At 51.0% G+C, this 20532-nt stretch overlaps 1 protein-coding gene across 7 annotated transcripts; it reads right to left on the reverse strand.

Moving 5' to 3' along the window:
• Positions 1-1628: 1628 nt before the first annotated feature.
• engl (endoglin, like) lies at positions 1629-20200 on the reverse strand. 7 transcript variants are annotated; one of them, XM_061224487.1, is made up of 17 exons: positions 20049-20200; positions 19096-19206; positions 18125-18294; positions 17132-17269; positions 16028-16202; positions 14745-14913; positions 13656-13800; positions 12591-12780; positions 10180-10364; positions 9180-9335; positions 5849-5932; positions 5241-5456; positions 4271-4621; positions 3344-3419; positions 3129-3230; positions 2874-2994; positions 1629-2054 (listed from the first exon to the last, which is right to left on the reverse strand). In XM_061224487.1, exons 2-16 carry the CDS (start codon positions 19154-19156, stop codon positions 2876-2878), a joined length of 2337 nt encoding a protein of 778 aa, XP_061080471.1. In that variant the 5' UTR covers positions 19157-19206; positions 20049-20200; the 3' UTR covers positions 1629-2054; positions 2874-2875. The 7 variants fall into 7 exon arrangements, 6 of the variants coding, with proteins under 6 accessions (XP_061080471.1, XP_061080476.1, XP_061080472.1 ...); XM_061224492.1 differs by lacking the exon at positions 20049-20200 and adding an exon at positions 19878-19904; XM_061224488.1 differs by lacking the exon at positions 20049-20200 and adding an exon at positions 19744-19884.
• Positions 20201-20532: the final 332 nt, after the last annotated feature.

The raw sequence follows: 20532 nt of genomic DNA on the forward strand, positions 1-20532 counted from the left end.
GGGGCAGCCTGTAGCCTAGTGGCTAAGGTACATGACTGGGGCAGCCTGTAGCCTAGTGGATAAGGTACATGACTGGGGCAGCCTGTAGCCTAGTGGATAAGGTACATGACTGGGGCAGCCTGTAGCCTAGGGGCTAAGGTACATGACTGGGGCAGCCTGTAGCCTAGTGGCTAAGGTACATGACTGGGGCAGCCTGTAGCCTAGTGGCTAAGGTACATGACTGGGGCGGCCTGTAGCCTAGTGGCTAAGGTACATGACTGGGACAGCCTGTAGCCTAGCGGCTAAGGTACATGACTGGGGCGGCCTGTAGCATAGTGGCTAAGGTACATGACTGGGGCAGCCTGTAGCCTAGTGGCTAAGGTACATGACTGGGACAGCCTGTAGCCTAGTGGCTAAGGTACATGACTGGGGCAGCCTGTAGCCTAGTGGCTAAGGTACATGACTGGGACAGCCTGTAGCCTAGTGGCTAAGGTACATGACTGGGGCAGCCTGTAGCCTAGTGGCTAAGGTACATGACTGGGGCGGCCTGTAGCCTAGGGGCTAAGGTACATGACTGGGGCAGCCTGTAGCCTCGTGGCTAAGGTACATGACTGGGGCAGCCTGTAGCCTAGTGGCTAAGGAACATGACTGGGGCAGCCTGTAGCCTCGTGGCTAAGGTACATGACTGGGGCAGCCTGTAGCCTAGTGGCTAAGGAACATGACTGGGGCAGCCTGTAGCCTCGTGGCTAAGGTACATGACTGGGGCAGCCTGTAGCCTAGTGGCTAAGGTACATGACTGGGGCAGCCTGTAGCCTAGTGGATAAGGTACATGACTAGGGCAGCCTGTAGCCTAGTGGCTAAGGTACATGACTGGGGCAGCCTGTAGCCTAGTGGCTAAGGTACACGACTGGGACCTGGAAGGTTGGTGGTTCAAGCCCTGGTGTAGCCACGATAAGATCCGCACAGCTGTTGGACCCTTGAGCAAGGCCCTTAACCCTGCATTGCTCCTTGCTTTGTCTAAATCGACTAGAAGTCGCTGGGGATAAAAGCATCTACTAAATAATAATAGTAATAGTAATTTCTTATCAATATTATTAGAAGCGAAACACTATGACTCCGTGCTACTGCCACCTACTGGTCAGAGAGTACACTGCCGTTCTAACGCATTTGGCTCATCCAGATACAGAAGATCTGGAGGCAGCTTCCACAGACTCCTATGGGAGCACCAAGCCAATGGAGGCCAGTGGGGGCAGCCATGTTTGAATAAGGGGCTTTTATGGCAACAGAGCATGTGCACTGTATACCTAAACATGAAGGGTTGAATAGGAATTCAAAATTCCTCCAAATACATCTTAGGCATGGCCTCAGATGGGGAGATTTTTTTATTTTTTTTGTTCTGTGTATATAAGATTTTAAATGTAAAAGTACTGTCCAAAACAGTATAATTTCATTGGGGTAGGTAAATTGAGACTTGTGAACGGACTTCAACGGGGAAAGAGGCTTAATGAACCACTGGAGTTTGTCAGCGTCTAGGGGAATGTCAATCCCATGTCCCTCAGATTCGGCCATCTTCCGCTGTACGTGCTTCAGCCTGCCCACTGCAGCGACCCAAACAAAAAATAATAATAATAACCCACACTACACCCTGCATTTCTAGGCTCTATTTTATTGAGAAACTGAGCAGAAAACATCACAGGTATGGTCACAGATACATAGAAATACACAATATCCAATATATTCTTTTCCCCTTGTAAAACCAAAGCTCCCGCGGTAAAATATTTTCTTTTATCTTATTCCTCGTTCTTTACTTTCTGTATTTTACAGGAATCGAGACAAACTCCCCTCCCCCCAGAACACTTCTAATGCCACACCCTCCCTAAGCATTTTGACCAATAGGGGGCCAGTTCAGCGGCATATAAAGTGTGTTGCTTTCAGTGTTGAGAGTGGAGCGAATTAAGTTTGGCGTGTCGTTTGGCAAGACATTCACTCACCCAACTCGTACACACACACACACACATACACACACAATCTTCAGTCTTTGCTCTTTTTTTTCCTCTTCCCAAAACAAAAAAATCCTGCAGGCAAAACAATATATTCCAAATTTTGGCATTTTCTTTCATTACATTACATTGCATTACATTAGAAGGCATTTAGCAGATGCTCTTATCCAGAGCAACATACAACGAAATGCAGATCAAACACAAGTACAAGTGCGAAGAGTACTTTTTGTCACATACTTAACTCTACTGCAGTATGCTTTAAATAAAAAATAAAAAAAATACAGTCTCATGCACCGCATTTTCAATAGTTAAAATTTTATCCAATTTATTTTATTTATTGCTGCATTATTAGTATCAATATAAGCTGCCATTTATTTTTATGAGAAGTGAATTATAAACTGTATTATGATTATGGTTACAAACATTATGAATTACATTATGAGCACAGAATGTTATTTTGGAAAAACCCATTTGTATAAAACCTATAAAAGGTATTACATTTTGTTGTGTACAGGTGTGTGTAAGGTGTGTAAGGCTTGTGAGCATACAGGTGTGTGTACAGGTGTGTGTGAGGCTCCTGTGTGTACAGGTGTGTGCGAGGCTCCTGTGTGTACAGGTGTGTGTGCAAGGTCCGTGTGTACAGGTGTGTATGTAAGGCTCGTGTGTACAGGTGTGTATGTAAGGTCCGTGTGTGTACAGGTGAGTATGTAAGGCTCGTGTGTGTATGTAAGGTCCGTGTATGTACAGGTGTGTATGTAAGGCTCGTGTGTGTACAGGTGTGTGTAAGGCTCCTGTGAGTACAGGTGCACAGACTACTGTGAGTGTCCAAAGAAGGCCATGGAGACACTGACCAGTTTCGGCGCAGCTCAGCCAAGTTTGCGGCTAACCTCTCACCTTCACATGAAACTGACGGACTGTTCCACCTGATTCGGGGGTGTCCAATTGGCAATGGTTTGGTCCACAGGCTCCTGCAGAATGCCTCTTCTATGTGGCAGCGTAACCCTGGCAGGGTGGCCTGTAGCGCGGTGGTTAAGATACATGACTGGGACCCGCAAGGTCGGTGGTTCGACCCCCGGTGTAGTCACAATAGGGGCCCATAGTTTACTACAGGAAAAAAATAAAAATAAAAATACATTGCGCATGTCCTACCTGTGCGTGTGTAGATGCACCACAGCGTCCCCATCAGGATGATGCCAATAAGGAAAGCAGCAAACGAAACTCCCACCACTGAACCAGGGTCCACCTCAGGGCCTGAAGGCGAGAGAGGGAGGGGGAAAGAGAGAGAGAGAAAATCAAAACTGAGGGATGAAACGGAAATGACCCTCCCTACCGAAGCCCTCCCGTCTCAGGTAAGCACTACTGACCGGACAACGGTGGCGGCTGGGCCCGCCCGAGGGGCAGGGTGACGAGCATGGGGCGCAGCAGGTACCTGTACTCGCACTGAAACACAGGAGGAGGACAGGACAGTCACTGGGAAATATGCTAGATCTGGGGAGAAAAGGTCAATGCAGAACACCGAAACGGTTACAGAGACTGTGGAAGACTGACCAATCCAAAAACCCGAAACTAAAAAACACACCTTTGACAAAAAACGAAAAATATGCGTAACGAGAACATGAATGAGAAAACCAGCTGTCAATCATCAGGATGGTGGATCCACCCACTTTCTTCAGCAAAGCCAAAAATATCAGCATACCAGCAGCTCACTATTCCCTCCGCAACACCACAAGAGACGGGACAGAGAAAACACAAGGGCTGATCATCTGGTTACAATAACATAAATCGGCATTTTGCCATGGTAATCTGGTTACAATAAATACTCTGTTGGCAGGGCGATCTGGTACGGTAACAATGAAGAATCTGTGCGTTGTCATGGTGATGCAGTTACAATACAGAGTCAGTGCTTTGCCAAGGCAATCTGGTTATCAGCGTGTTCCTATGGTGATCTGGTTACAACTGCGTTGCCATGGCGATGTGTTTACAATAAAGAATCAGTGTTTCCAAAGGCAATCTGGCTATAGCAAAGAATCAGTGTGTTACCATGGTGATCTGGTTGCAGTATAGAATCAATGTGTTGCCATGGTGATCTGGTTACAGTATAGAATCAGACTGTTACCATGCTGATCTGGTTGCAGAACAGAATCAAAGTGTTGCCAGGGCAATCCGGTTACAGGATAGAATCACTGTGTTACCCTGGTGATCTGGTTACAGTATAGAAGCAATGTGTTGCCATGGCGATCTGGTTACAGTATAGAATCAGTGTGTTGCCGTGGTGATCTGAGCCTCGCTACCTGCTGGCCGTGGGGCTGAGCGATGAGGGGGGGCAGGCGGGGCCTCCCCTGGCAGCGGTCCTGTGTGGGGGCCCCGGGGGGCCCCTCCTTGCAGTAGTGCAGCTTGCAGTGCAGGAACTGGAGGGGATTCATGTAGCGGGGCCGCAGCACAAAGCTGAACCTCAGGGCGCGGGCCCCCTCCCGCCCGTCTGCGCCCACGACCCCGGCCTTCCCAATCTGCCGCAGCGTGGGCTCGACGAGACAGCCGCCCTGGATGACGGCCCAGCCCGGCGACGCATCGGGGTCCGAGAGGGGCGACACCACACAGGAGTGCACCTCCACAGCCCCCTGCTCCACGCCGTTCACCGACACCTGGGGGAGAGAGGCAGGACCAGGGGGCAAGGGCAAGGCTGAAAACACAATGCCCAGACCAGTGAGGAGAGGGTGAGGCCAATGCTAACACCACACTAAGCCTAATGAGAGCAAGAACAAGAGCTGAACACGACCGTCCGTCTTCTGCTTCTGAGACTCAGTTCTCTCCTGCGGAGGTCATGCCCTGTCGCACTCTCACCCAAACCAAAAACTGAACCTCGACATAGACTTGGGTAGTAAAGAGAAGGACCTTGACGTAGACTTGGGCAGTAGAGAGACAGACTACTACTACATGTCTGTTGTAGAGAGTCAGAGACTTGTGTAGTACAGAGACAGTGGAGTAGAGAGTCAGCGTCAGTGGAGTAGAGAGTCAGAGACAGTGGAGTAGAGAGTCAGAGACAGTGGAGTAGAGAGTCAGTGCAGTAGAGAGTCAGAGACAGTGCAGTAGAGAGTCAGAGACAGTGCAGTAGAGAGTCAGAGACAGTGCAGTAGAGAGTCAGAGTCAGAGTCAGTGGAGTAGAGAGTCAGAAACAGTGGAGTAGAGAGTCAGAAACAGTGGAGTAGAGAGTCAGAGACAGTGCAGTAGAGAGTCAGCGACTCTGGTAGTGTAGAGACTGACCTCGACATAGACTCGATTATTGGCCATGATGGCGCAGGGTCCGGTCGTTTTCTCCAGGAACTCCTCCGTCCCGAAAAGCCGCAGGGCGAAAACCGTGACCCCGGGGCCTGCCCCGTCCGCTGGGTCCCCGAAACTCAGCGGGTCCTCATGCTCCTGCGGGAACGGGGTGACCTCCGGGACGGTGGGCGGGACGGGGACGGCAACAAAACAGCTGAACTGCAGAGTGGGGGGAGGGGACCAGGAGAGGGGACATTTTACACTGAGCGGTGGCATCTGGGAATGCTCTAACCCAGTACCCTCAAGTCACCAGAAATGACATGTACTCAAAATATTATGATTATGACCTGGAAAACAAACATACAATTTCCCCTTTTAAACATACTCGTGCGCGTGTTTTACATATTGTACATATCAGTACATTTGTCCAACACATTGGACCACCGTGGCCACATCCAGGCCAACTAATGGGGCACAGATGAGGGGGGAAACACTTAGTACTGCTAACAGAATAAAAAGGCAGGACAGCGAACACAGATCAGACTGGAGGGGATGTGATCTGCAGGGGAGGGAACACGGATCAGACACGGGGGGACGTGATGTGACCTCACGTGGATGATGAGGGGACTCAGCCAGCTGCTTGTCTCCGTCTCGTTCCGCAGCCACCCAGCAGCCCCGCTTCTCCAGAGCAGCACCTGTCCCAAGGCATGATGGGATTGACTGTAGTCCAGCGTAAAGATTACAGCACAGATCCTATAACCCTGGCAGCTGTCACAACCAATTCTATCCCCCTTACAAAACTTCACGTTTCCGGTTCCGTCTCTGCAATGACGTCAGTCATATTTGTTTACTGCTGTGTGTAATAGGCTCTGCATCGGCAAGCTAGCGATGCTTCTGTGAATATGTAGTGCTTCATATGTAATATCTTGATTATTTATAATACGTTGAACCATGATATAGGCTAGCGATCCCTAGCTAGCTAGGAATAAAAAACGGCTATGGTTTATCTTCCTAGTTAGCCAGCTATCTATCAACGGATAGATTGCTTACTAACTAGGAAGATAAGCTAGCTAGCTATTCATTATTTTGCTAGCGAGGGAGCCAACTTAAATATATATACCTAACGTTAGATGTCCTGCTTATTATTTGGTTTGCTATCCGTTTCACTAACTAGCTAGCGGTATACTGATATTAGTCCACCGAGAGATGAGCACTAGTTCTCTATCGCCATCCTAAACTGAAGGGAAAATGGTCATTTTTATGTGTCGCTAACTTACATACACCGGACGAAAGAAATGCTTACTGACAGAGTAATGACTAAGCGTATGACGTCCAAAAAAAAGACACGCAAGCCAGTTGACGCTACCGTACGCCTCAGGGGAATGTATCTTATAGATGGCATCATAGCAACCAACCAAGCTGTCGACTTGACGCTGGCGACATGGCTCAGGCGGTAAGAGCAGTCGTCTGGCAGTCGGAGGGTTGCCGGTTCGATCCCCAGCCCGGGCTGTGTCGAAGTGTCCCTGACACCTAACCCCCAAATGCTCCCGACGAGTTGGTCGGCGCCTTGCAGCCAATCGCCGTTGGTGTGCGAGTGGGTGTATGAATGGGCGAATGAGAAGCATCAATTGTACAGCGCTTTGGATAAAGGCGCTATATAAATGCCAACCATTTACACATGAGGGGGAACGTAACTGGAAACGTGACCCCGGAGGGGATAAGTTTTGCAAGGCGGATATCATTTGTTGTGACACAGCCAACAGCTCATTGATTTTCATGTAACTCGGCACGTAATTGAACTGAAATGTAATCGAACTGAACTGAACCGAACCGTAAAAATCAGGTCGACTTCACCCGCTGTCTTTGGTCCCACGAGTTTGACCGCAGGACCCAGCGCAGCCCGGGCGGCTCTCCAGAACCAGGCGGCGCGACACGGACCCGGGCAGCTGCGTTTGACCCAATCGCACGAGCGTCGCCCTCGGTTGCCACGGCGACGCCTGGACGACTGGCGAAGCTCGGGGGCTCTGGCTTCCGCCCAGCAGCGGTTCGCGCGGAGTTCACCCGAATCAGCCGCAAAAAAAAAAAAAACACAGAACGCCCGCCCAAGCTTCCATTTACTGGAGCACCACAACAATTCCGGATAGGCCCTGCCTGGTCCACGGCCCTGTAATTAGATTTGGGCCAACACCGGCCCTCGTTGCTATTTCGGTCGCGCTCCACGGGCAGCCCAGACTGGACCGGCCAGAGCCAATTAATTACGTTCTCCTGCCAGCGCACTCGGTGACCGGGACAACGGCTGGTCAGGCTGACTCACCGCCGCTGCACGGCCGAGGAACTTGGACCGCTTCCAGTTCAGCGAAATCCACTTCAATTTACGCAGTCGTTTCGCTAATGTCGGTGAGGCAGACCGTTTAATGTTGTGGCCGCACTCGCAACCGGAACCTTTACAGAGGTACTGCACACACTCACGCCCTCAACGCTCGCAACCTCACCCCAACGCTAGCACCCCAACGCTCGCACCTCACCCCAACGCTAGCACCCCAACGCTCGCACCTCACCCCAATGCTAGCACCTCACCCCAACGCTAGCACCCCAACGCTCGCACCTCACCCCAACGCTAGCACCCCAACGCTCGCACCTCACCCCAATGCTAGCACCTCACCCCAACGCTAGCACCCCAACGCTCGCACCTCACCCCAACGCTAGCACCTCACCCCAACGCTAGCACCCCAACGCTCGCACCTCACCCCAATGCTAGCACCTCACCCCAACGCTAGCACCCCAACGCTCGCACCTCACCCCAATGCTAGCACCTCACCCCAACGCTAGCACCCCAACGCTCGCACCTCACCCCAATGCTAGGGCCTCACCCCAACGCTAGCAACCTCACCCCAACGCTAGCACCCCAACGCTCGCACCTCACCCCAACGCTAGCAACCTCACCCCAACGCTAGCAACCTCACCCCAACGCTAGCACCCCAACGCTAGCAACCTCACCCCAACACTAGCAACCTCACCCCAACGCTAGCACCCCAACGCTAGCAACCTCACCCCAACGCTAGCAACCTCACCCCAACGCTAGCAACCTCACCCCAACGCTAGCAACCTCACCCCAACGCTAGCAACCTCACCCCAATGCTAGCAACCTCACCCCAACGCTAGCACCCCAACGCTCGCACCTCACCCCAATGCTAGGGCCTCACCCCAATGCTAGGGCCTCACCCCAACGCTAGCAACCTCACCCCAACGCTAGCAACCTCACCCCAACGATAGCACCCCAACGCTCGCACCCCAACGCTAGCAACCTCATCCCAACGCTAGCAACCTCATCCCAACGCTAGCACCTCAACCCAACGCTAGCACCTCAACCCAACGCTAGCACCTCAACCCAACGCTAGCACCTCAACCCAACGCTAGCAACCTCATCCCAACACTAGCAACCTCATCCCAACGCTAGCAACCTCATCCCAACGCTAGCAGCTCAACCCAACGCTAGCACCTCACCCCAACGCTCGCACCCTAACGCTAGCACCTCAACCCAACGCTAGCACCTCAACCCAACGCTAGCACCTCAACCCAACGCTAGCACCTCAACCCAATGCTAGCACCTCACCCCAACGCTAGCACCTCAACACTCGCACCTCACCCCAACACTAGCACCTCACCCCAACGCTAGCACCGCACCCCAACGCTAGCACCTCAACCCAACGCTAGCAGTGCACCCCAACGCTAGCACCTCACCCCTACGCTAGCACCTCACCCCAACGCTAGCACCTCAACCCAACGCTAGCAGTGCACCCCAACGCTAGCACCTCACCCCTACGCTAGCACCTCACCCCAACGCTAGCAGTGCACCCCAAAGCTAGCACCTCACCCCAACGCTAGCACCTCAACGCTCACTGCAGGTTGCCATGGGAGATGGCTTCTCCTGCGCCCCCTCACCATGTTTTTGTAAAGCACCCCCCTGGGCTGGGCCTCCATCACCGCCTCCGTCCCACAGGAAATGACAGGGAACTCCAACAGGAAGTGGCTGCCATTGGACTGCGCCTCACAGCCACGCTCACGCAGACTTACAGACTTCACCGCCGGGGACAGGGACTGAGAGAGAGAGGGAGAGGGAGAGAGACACAGAGAGAGAGTTTTTTTAATTAAAAAAGATATTCAAAATATATTCCATTTCAGTTAAGGTGAGACTGGATCTACAGGAGCAAAGAATCCAGGAACAGACAGCGCAGCATCATCTCAATGCATCTGCAGCCCGCCTGATCACCAGTCAGCCCAGGTCGGCTCATGTCACCCCGCTTCTCATTGGCCTCCACTGGCTTCCTATTGCCGCACGCATCCGTTTCAAGGCCCTAGTGTTGGCATTTCAGGCTGCTAAGGGGACTGCCCCACCTTACATACAATCCCTGATCACTCCCTACTCCCCAGCTAGACCACTCCGGTCTGCCAGCTCTGGTCGCCTTATGGTTCCCTCTCTATGTGCACCTGGCGGTCGAGCTGCACGTTCACGCCTGTTTTCCGTTCTGGTTCCTCAGTGGTGGAATGACTTGCCTACCACTGTCAGGACAGCAGAATCCCTCCCCCTATTTCGACACAGACTCAAAACCCACCTTTTCAAACTCTACCTTAGTCCTCCCTCCTGATTTTCCCCTGCCCCTCCTTTCTGATATCCCTATCCTTGTCTAACCCCCCACCCCCCCCAAAAAAAAAAAAAAAAAAAAAATTTTTTTTTTTTTAATGCACTTCTATGCTCTATGTTTAGAACAGCATTTCCTGTGTATTTTGCTAGTTTCTGGATGTGATGCTCTGACTTATGGTAGAACCTATGCACTTGTAAGTCGCTTTGGATTAAAAGCGTCTGCCAAATGACTAAAATGTAAATGTAATGTATGACCCCTCCCACGACGCCGCCGATTGGCTCTTCGTGGTGACCTCTGACCTGCAGGATGCTGGAATCCATGGCAACGCTGAGCTGCCCGTCCCGGCACTGCACGTCCATGGGCTCCCGGCTCCGCCCCGGCCAGTCGCCCCAGCGAACCAGCCACTCTCTCAGGCTGCGCTCCTGCATCTCCACCAGGGGGCGCTGTGGCCACACCACCGGGGCACGGGGAGAGAGCCGGCCGTCTGGAGGGGGAGGGAGTGGGGGGGAGAGAGAAAGAGAGGGGGAAAGAGAAAGAGAGGGGGAGAGAGAAAGAGAGGGGGAAAGAGAAAGAGGGAGAGAAAAAGCAAGGCTTAGGGAGAGGGAGAGAAGGGAAGGTGAGTTAGAAGGAGGGATGACAGGTTGTAGGAAGAGAAGGAAGGAAGGAAGAATGGAAGGAAAGGAGAGGAGAGGACAGAAGAGTGGGAGATGGACAGATTTACCTCGTTTTGAGCGTGTCCTAGTTTGTTGGAAACAGAGTAAGTGTGACCTGCGTCATACGACCGTCTCACTACCAGCCATCAAACAAACATGACTTGTTACAAATCAGAACAAGGGCTCATACACAAAATGGAATATCAGCTATAATGCACCACGAGAGACCACACACACACACACACACACACACACACACACACACACACACACACACACACACACACACACACACACACACACACACACACACACACACACACACACACACACACACACACACACACACACACTACAGTGAGAGAGAGAGAAGGAAAAACAAAATCAGGCCATATTCCCAGCAGAATTGTGGGATTAATGTGGAGGAGTGGATCTTGATCAGATGACTAAGACATTACACTATGGGCACTTGGCAGACGCTCTTATCCAGAGCAACGTACAGTTGATTAGACTAAGCAGGAGACAATCCTCCCCTGGAGCAATGCAGGGTCAAGGGCCTTGCTCAAGGGCCCAACGGCTGTGCAGACCTTATTGTGGCTACACTGGGATTAGAACCACCGACCTTGCGTGTCCCAGTCATTTACCATAACCACTACGCTACAGGCCGCCCCACCAAGACAGACCGCACTATTCAACTGCAGAGCAATGAAAGAGCGAGCTGGCGCGTGTGTGTAACGACCGGCGTTTAGGAAACGCAAAAGAGCAAAATCTAAAAACCAGCGCAGCTAAAAAGGCAACTCTGCCGTTTACGTCCAGACCCTCCACAGCATCTCACTACACCTCCACTTGACGATTGTCCAGCTGACAGTGAGCAAAGCCGTGCACATTTAGCCACGTGAACACTGAACGCCTGGGCTACCTGACGCCCGCGGCACGCCAGCTCTCGCAGTGACAGCACAGCAGCAGGCCTGGCGGTGGACGACGACCTCATCACAACACGCTAAAGGTACAACGGGTTCATTTCGGACTTCTAACGGCCCATCAACCGCATATTCTGAAGCCCAAATTTAAAGGACTATAAACACTGGCAGAGGGTGAGTCAACATGTCAGTGAGCCTTTTTTTCCCCCAATGATAGGAAGGGATTTACAAAGGTCTTGTAACAATGTTTTCACACAAACATCTTACCTATTGTATCTTTAAGCGATAAGGGAATAAGGAAAAGGTGTCTGAAGCAGAGGTGCTTATACAGTCTATAGCTACTTCTACTTCTTGGGTCATTCTGTGGGTCTCAGAAGCCAACAGTTACAGTGAGTATATATATATATAAAAAATATATGTTTTTTTAGCTCAACAGATACTGCACGAGTGAATGGAAAAGATTTTATCGCTGAGCATTCTGCAGATTTACTTGGACCCTTGGGGCTGAAATTAACAAGCATCAAAATAAAATGATAAACAACGTAAATGTGTTATTGTTGAAATTATTAAATTTTTAAAAAATAATAATTTTTTTGGGGGGGGGGGGGGATCTGCCCTGCCTTGGTAGTCTTACTGGCAGCTGCAAAACAAATTTCTTGTGGAAACAGTGTTGCGGCAAAAAATGCAATGCGTTTGACCTTCGTTTTCGGAACGACCGATAAGACTCACCACAGAGAAGGGAATGAGTGGGGCAACCAGGAGAGGAGAAGAACCCGTTTCCTAAAAATAAAAACCTCTGTTCTCTGTTCTCAGGACGAGGGAATGAGAGCTCATTATCTCATTTCCCTTTTAATTACTCAGCCTCTCCGCAGACGGTCGCAGTGTTTTGTGCTGCCATTTTGTGTACATGCATTCTGATCCAAGAGAGGATAGACAGAGAGGTAAACAGGAATTAAACGAGGGGGAGGGGGGTGTATAATGGAAATAGTCATTACGGAAGAAATGTCCTCTTTTTGAAAAGAAAGGCAAAACAAAAACATTCATTCACACAGAGGACACATGAACAGCCACAAAACAAACACCCACAAGCAACACAAACACCCACAAGCAACACAAACCCATACAAACTGTCCTAACCTGTCCCTCCCCCAGCCAGCCTGATCACAAAGCGATTGGCCAGGTCAGCCTCCGTGTATGAGGTCACCTTTGGGAAGCCCCTCCGATTGGCCCAGCCCAGGAGGTCATGGGTCGGGAGGTCATGGCTGGGGATGCTGGTCAGGGTCAGGCTGGGCTCAGCAGGGTAGAGCGGGGACACGCTATTGGATGACTGCAGGGAGAGGGGGGGAGAGAGAGACAAGCAGCTTCCTGTTGCTGAGTGCACAGTAAACTCACTGCAGATGAGGCCTGTATCACAGCGGGATCCAGAGTTAACTGGATAGCTGCACTGGGCAAAACCTGGAACCCTCCCAATTCTGGAACATGGACTGAACAAAAAAGAGGAGCTCCAGGTTTTACTCAGTAGTTATCCAGTTAAGTTCTGGGCCCTATTTCACAAAACTGGAGCTCCAAGTTAGCTGGATAGCTACACGGAGTAAAACCCGGAACAGTCATAAAACGGGAACACGGGAACTGCAGTAAAATAAGCTGTTCCAGCCAACTCCGTAATCCTGCTTTGTGGTACAGATCTCTGGGGGCGTATATGTCACAAAGCAGGATTACCAATTTAGGGTTCCCCCAAGTAAAACCCAGGAACATGGACTGAAGTAAAAACAGCCGTTCCGGGTATTACTCGAGGAACTCCGTAATCCTGCTTGGTGACACAGGCCCCGGGCCTTGGGGTCTGAGCCAATGTCCAGGGCGACTGTCGTCTGGGAGTAAGAGGGTTGCCGGTTCAAACCCGCCCTGGGTGTGTTGAAGTGTCCCTGAGCAAGACACCTAATCCCCCAAATGCTCCCGATGAGCCGGTCGGTGCCTTACGCGGCAGGCAGGCGGCCAATCGCCGTCGGCGTGCGAGTGTGCGCGAGACTGGGCGAATGAGAAGCATCAACTGCACAGAACATTGGATACAGGCGCTATATAATACAATAAAAAGGCCTGAAGCGGTCAGCGATTTCAGGTTGAAAACCTAAACCAGGAGGACCCAGCTCGGACCGGGGTAGGGCCGGTCAGACGGGCAGGCGGGTGAGCGGAGAGGAGACTCACGTAGACGGAGACCTGCCCCCGGAGCCCCTTGGCCGTCAGGACCCAGTTGACAGGAGCGCCACTGCTGAGGATGAGCACAACCCTGTACCATCCAGCACCGGCCACCGGGGGCAGCAGAGAGACCGACACCTCCACCTGCAGAGAGCTGGCACAAGGGACATTTCTTTAAAAGACACTTTCACCTCCTTTCTAAAGCCCTATACACATTCGGATGACGTGCCGATTCTGCAAGGATAAGGAAATATCGTATCGTATGCATTTATTTATTTATTATCACACCGAGTTGTCACTGTGTGGACCAGCTTGCCAGATGCTCGTAATGGCACAGACCCTGAGATTGTTCTAGAACAGGGGCGACGCCGTGGCGGTCCAGCCTCGACGGGCTGAACGGCCTGTGCTTGTGTGTTTTTATTTTTTTATCATCATTTAGACACATTTGAAAATGTTTTCAGATTTTTTTTTCTCTGAACTCAGCCAAACTTGTTGATCTCCCTCCAGCAACCGCTCCTGCCAAAGCCAGGAGGAGGGGCCAGACACGTGGCCATTTTCCACACCGCAGACGCACTAGTTGCACACTGCCCATGTCATGGGTGGAAAAGGAGGTCAGCAGGCTCGCAGTTTGAGCATCTGCAGTCGCCTCGTCGGACCAGGAGGGGCCGCTAGAGAGTGGTCAGAAGTCAGTCGTCTGGCAGTCGGAGGGTCGCCGGTTCGATCCCGCCCTGGGTGTGTCGAAGTGTCCCTGAGCAAGACACCTAATGCCCCCCCCAAATGCTCCTGACGAGCTGGTTGGTGCCTTGCATGGCAGCCTATCGCCTTTGGTGTGTGAGTGTGTGTGTCTGTGTGTGTGTGTGTGTGTGTGTGTGTGTGTGATTGGGTGAATGAGAAGCATCAATTGTACAGCACTTTGGATGAAGGCGCGACATAAATGCCAACCATTTACCGCTGAGACCACAGCAGAGCGGGTTAAGGAGGGCGGGTTAAGGAGGGCGGGTTAAGCAGGGCGGGTTAAGGAGAGCGGGTTAAGGAGAGCGGGTTAAGCAGGGCGGGTTAAGCAGGGCGGGTTAAGCAGGGCGGGTTAAGGAGCCTCACCCCTGCCTGGCGGACCCCGCTGAGAGCAGTCTGATCAGGTGCACCTCGGGGTCCCGGCCGGGGCCCGTGGGGACGCACCCCTGCACCCCCTTGGGCTGGAGGTCAGAGGTCAGGTAGCTGCGGGACAGGAAGAGGGACCGCAGCGTGCACACGCTCGGCATTGTGGGATCTGAGCAGAGGGAGAGACAAACCGTCGCCATAGCAATGCCTTCTGAAATATATTTCAATGATAATTTCAGTTAAAGGTACAATAGGTAATTTCGGACTTGCAACGGTCAGGAGAGGAACAGCAGCAACAAACACCTTCAGACCACAACACTGTTTATCGCTCCCCCTTCTCTGTAAACACGCTGACTTTTAAAACCGCATTGGCTGTGGCGATTAGAACCAATTGTCAACCAATGAGCCTGAATTATTGTACAGTTATGCAATGTTTTGATATACAGTTGATGGCCTGACACTCTGTGTATTTTGAAACCCGAAGGACTATGTCAGTGAGCCTTTTTCAATGATAGGAAGGGATTTACAATGGTCTTGTAACAATGTAACAATCTTGCCTATTGTACTTTTAAACTGAAATATGAGAGGGACACATCAAAAGCAAGTGCAAATCTTTTATTGGGCAATCTGTTCAGGAATTCAGTCCCTCGAACTGGAGCCCCACCCAACTCCACCGAATCAGCACAATTGCCTACAATTAAGTATACTTTGCACAATTGCCTACTATTAAGTATACTTGCGGAGTATACTGGATAAGAATGAAGTGTACCTACAACCCCAGGGTGACATACTTATTTCAGGGGTTTCACAAGTACAGACAGAAGCATACTTTTTTGGAAGTAAACGACCCTTTTGGTGCCATAAATGCGACGCAAGTGTTGCGCTATATCAGACCAACCGCCAATTTGGCTCTCCAGGAGCAGGGGAGGCCAAAAGCTACACGCAGGGTACGTCCAACTCCGTTTCCCCCTGTCCGAGAATCAACGGTTTCCAGCATGTCGTAATAAAAAGAATAATCCCTTGCATTTATAGCACGAGTACTTTCTCAGTAGGCGGCACCACAACGTACTTTACGGCGATGGGGGGGGGAAACTCCACCTGGCTGTCCACAGCAGCCATTTTGAGCCAGAGGCTTACCACATATCAGCTAAGATGGAGGGAGAGAATTATTTTCATCCAACTGAACCAGGGGATGTTTAGGTGGCAGGTTGAGAGAGCCAGGTTGGGAGTTCAGCCAGGACCCCGTGACCCCGTGACCCCCGCGACCCCGCGACCCCGCTCACCATCCCCCAGGCGGATGTAGACGCGGTTGGCGATGGGGGCGTGGGTCAGGGAGGAGACGGCACCGTGCTGCTCCAGGCTCCAGCGGAGCAGGTCCTGCGGGCGCCAGGGCAGGCCGGACACCAGCGCCACCTGCTGGGCCACGTTCCGCGACTGCACCGTGGAGGGCGGCGCCACCTGCAGGCGACACGGCGCAATGAATCAGAATCGGAAAGCTTTATTGTCATTGCACAAAAACAGTACAACGAAATTTGATGTGCAGCACCTAAAACGATACATGCATACACACACTACACACACTACACACCCTACACATTCATGCACCCACACACTACACACATTACACACTCACGCACCCAAGTTTAAAAGCAGCATAGGAGAACATCTCGAGCAGTAGAAAAATATTGCACGTCCCACAATTATTAAAATAAATATATATAAATAAATGATGGATTAGTCCTGAGTGTTATGATGCAGATGTGATTGCAATAGGGGGGGGGGGGTGATGGCTCTTGGAAAGAAGCTGTTCTGCAGCCTGGAGGTGCGGGCTTTGAAGGCCCTGTATCGCCTTCCAGATGGCAGCAGAGAAAAGAGGTGATGAGAGGGGTGGGTTCCATCTTTCAGGATGCTGCTAGCTCTGCGGAGGCAGCGTGACCTGAAGATGTCATCCAGTGTGGGCAGGGGAAGTCCGATGATTTTCTGCGAAGTGTTAATGACTCTCTGCAGGGATTTCCGGGGCCGCTCGATCTTAACCAGGAAAGGGTGCAGGCTTTTGTTCCCACCGGTCGGTGACTGACTCACCAATTGACCCACACCTGATGCCACCAATCAAGGCTCTCAGTAAAGACCCTACTGGTTGATTAGTAGTATTAGGTGAGCAATTGCTTGGTTGGAACAAGAACCTTTCTGGGTAAGACTGAGTATCCCTGCTGTTCTTGTCACATAAACATGTGATGAGAATGTTCTTCACTGAACATTCTAATGCTGATGTCACAATCGGTACTGGTGATTGAAAGCAATGGATTTCTAGAACACTGATTTAGAATGTTGGGGGGGAAACACAACGAACAAACCCTGCACTGGGTTAGGCCCTCACGATGACTTACCTGGGCCAGGATGGAGAGGCTGGCAGGCAAGTGCTCGCCCTCCAGGTGCCAGTGCACGAGATTCTGGGAGCTCAGCACCAAGGCGAGAGTTCGGTTTGGGGGCCGAGAGAAATACAGGGGCCTCAGGATCACCGTCACCTGCAGAGAGGGATCCAGGAGTCTTACACCTGAGGGCAGGCCCGTACACACACTCAGAGCGACCGACCCACTACCCAACTCTACAAAACCATCCCCTGACCTACTGGCTGACTCAAATCTACAACTCACCAACCGGCTCATTTATCGACTGACCATCTTATCAACTCATCCTCTCACAAACTCATCTACTGACCAAAAGATTCACTCCGAGGGAGAGGGAGAGGGAGGGAGAGGGAGAGAGGGAGAGAGGGAGAGAGGGAGAGAGGGAGAGAGGGAGAGAGAGAGAGCATGTTCAAGCGCAGACTGTAGACGGCTGCACCTCACCCTACCCCTCCCTCCCTCTAATTGATTGGTAGTTTCAGTTCTCAATAACGTGTAACTACATGTAATCGCTAGGATGGTGCTCTTCCTACTTTAGTTGAGCTATGTAACCTATGTACGTGTAAATCATAGTCAGATCAGCACTTGAAATTGCACTTCCCTCTAGGGTTTTCAGCGCACTTATCACTAATTATGGGTATGCACTTTGTTGTACATCACTCTGGATAGGAGCTTCTGCCAAATGCCAATAATGTAATGTAATGTAATGACAGAAAGGGGGAGAAAGGAAGGTGGGTAATTGAGATGGGAGAGAGAGAGAGGCAATAGGTATGAGAAATGAGAGGGAGGGAGGAAGAGAGAGAGGGAGAGAGAGGGGGAGGGAGAGAGAGACAAAAAACTGAGAGGTGAGAAAACAGGTAGGGAGAGGAGAGAGTAAGATATTAAGCGTGACAGAGCAGGAGAGAGGGGAGGTAGAGGAGAGAGATCGGGAGTGAGAGAGTCGGAGAGAGGGATGAAGGGAGAAGAGAGGAGTACCTGTTTCTCTGACCCAGGAGGGGCTCTGCCCACGGAGATCACGTGGGTCTCCTTCCCCTCCGTCTCCCGGGCCGCACAGCCCGGCCCCACCCCGAAGCTCTCCAGGAACCCCCGCACCGGGTGCAGCGCCCCCACTGGACACACGGGGCAGTGCACGCCAGCACTGCACTCTGAAGAGACAGTGGAGCAGGAAGCGAAAGATTCGCAGACCGCTAATACGACCGGTCATATTGACACCCCCCAAAAAACGTAATTTTGAGTTTTGGAAACTACTCGAAAGAGGAGGAACGTACGCTTTCTTAAAAGCAGGGGGGAGGGGAACATGAATAAGAAGGCATGAAACTCGGGTCTAAACACAGACCGGCACCCTTTGGCCGACTTGCTGTTTGCGGTTTCCATTTGAGCCATTCGGTCTGCCAATGCTTTCACTTTCCCTTCTCACACACATTAAACGCAGTACATCCAATTTAATCAGAGAAACCCACTTTACTTTCCAAGAGTAATTAAACCGATGAGTCCTCATTCATTTTGACAGGGGGGGTTTATTACCCCCATTTTGTGTTTGACAATACGCACGGCAGACGGCACTGGCGTGATAATATAAGAACCAGAATGGAAATCAGCCTCTAGGCTTTTCTGTGCGTTAACCCTTTTGATGATTTCTCCACTATCTGCAGCCACTCTGGCTAGATTGACCACTCATGTTTCAAAAGAAGGATTCAATAAATAATCGTTAATAAGTGGTGCATTAAGTCACAGGAGTGGTTCCACAGCAGTGGTGTCCAACCCTGGTCCTGGACAGCTACTGGGTCTGCTGGTTTTTGTTTTCGCCTTAAAAATCTGCACCCTGTTGAGACCCAGGTAACCAGACGAGATGAGTTAAATGTGCAATCAACAGCTGCCATTAAGTAAGAACAAAAAAACAGCACATCCTGTAGGCCTACCCTAGGTCTTTTGTCACCCTCCCTCACCTGCAGTTCCAGTGCCCAAGAGGAGGAGGCAGAGGAGAGTCAACTTCGTCTTCCACACCATCTTCGGCGTTCTCTGAGCAGCTTCAGTGAAGATCCGCTTCTTGTGGTACACTGGATGGAAACGGAAGAGAATCCAAATCCATCTTAAACGCAAATGGGAGGCCTGTGCGGAATAGGTTCAAAACGAGACCTAACGACTTAATGGCGCGTTTAGAAATTACGGCGCAGCGCGGGGACAATGGGGAAGAGGTCCATTTTGACAAGTTACACTTTTGGATTGGTGCTGCTTTTATAACTTTACGTCCCCATTTTCCGCAGAAACCTGGTAACCCGTTAGTTGCCAGTGCTGAATTAGGTACAAAAAAAGCTCTCCAATATGTGCACCTGTGAACACCTCACCATTGAAAACTCCCTCAGATCTGCACGAAACAATGACACACGTTCCCTCATTAAAATCCCCGCCACAAATGCAAGCATGTCAACACACTTCGGTGAAGCACTTGGCGAACATTTTAACATTGAGAGTGATTTAAAACACACACACGCGGACAAACACAAAGACGAGCAAACAATTGGGAGAACAAACGCGTGCCCAAAAAACAAAGCTTGTCCCAAGACCCAAGGTGGTGATTGGCTTTGAAAACGCACCTGTGGAGATTAAATGTAGCCATTGTGTTCAATTCATCGGAAGCCAATAGCTACTCATAGTTGGTATTCATTGACATGCAATTTTCGATAAACTAGCACGAATTTAGGCAATTCGAGAAATGACCACAGCCTACCATAAAGCGTGGTCCAGAACAATTGGTAGAAGGCTCAAACATGTTCAAATGCGCAGGCACGGACGGAAGTACTAACATCATTTTTTTTAAAGGAAACCCCCAAAGTCAAGAAAGTACTTTCAAAGCAACTGATAAATCCTGCATTAAAAGCACAGTCTGTCTACAACCTACCTGTCCTTGCCGTAAGCCATGAATATTGCGCGCTGTCTCCACGGCAGTCAGCTTTGAGCTACCAAAGCGCAGCCTATCCTTCCCCATGTTTTTACCATTGCAACACCCCCGCCCCCTTCCCCCTCGATCGCGGTTTCGCACACACCCACAAAGTTGACCAATGCTGAACAAAATTATTCCCTGTCTGCTCGCACACACGAGAAACAACACATCTGTCGCACATTACAGTTTACGCACGCACACGCTCCGAACTGAATCCGGCATGTCAGTACCCCAGCACCGTGCCCGGCGAGAAAGCTTCAACTCCCCGGGGGGGAAGGAACTTCTGGCGGGCGACGGAGAGATCGCGCTTGGGTACAGAGAAGAGGGCCGAGCAGAAAGGAGGAGAACTGAGACACGAGTGTGACAGGGAAGGACAGAGGACGGAAGAAACAAAACAACAAAAAAAGCGGAACTCCCACGTATTAGTTTATAATAAATTAAC

The sequence above is a fragment of the Conger conger genome, chromosome 16, assembly GCF_963514075.1.
Source record: "Conger conger chromosome 16, fConCon1.1, whole genome shotgun sequence".
NCBI classification, from domain to species: domain Eukaryota; kingdom Metazoa; phylum Chordata; class Actinopteri; order Anguilliformes; family Congridae; genus Conger; species Conger conger.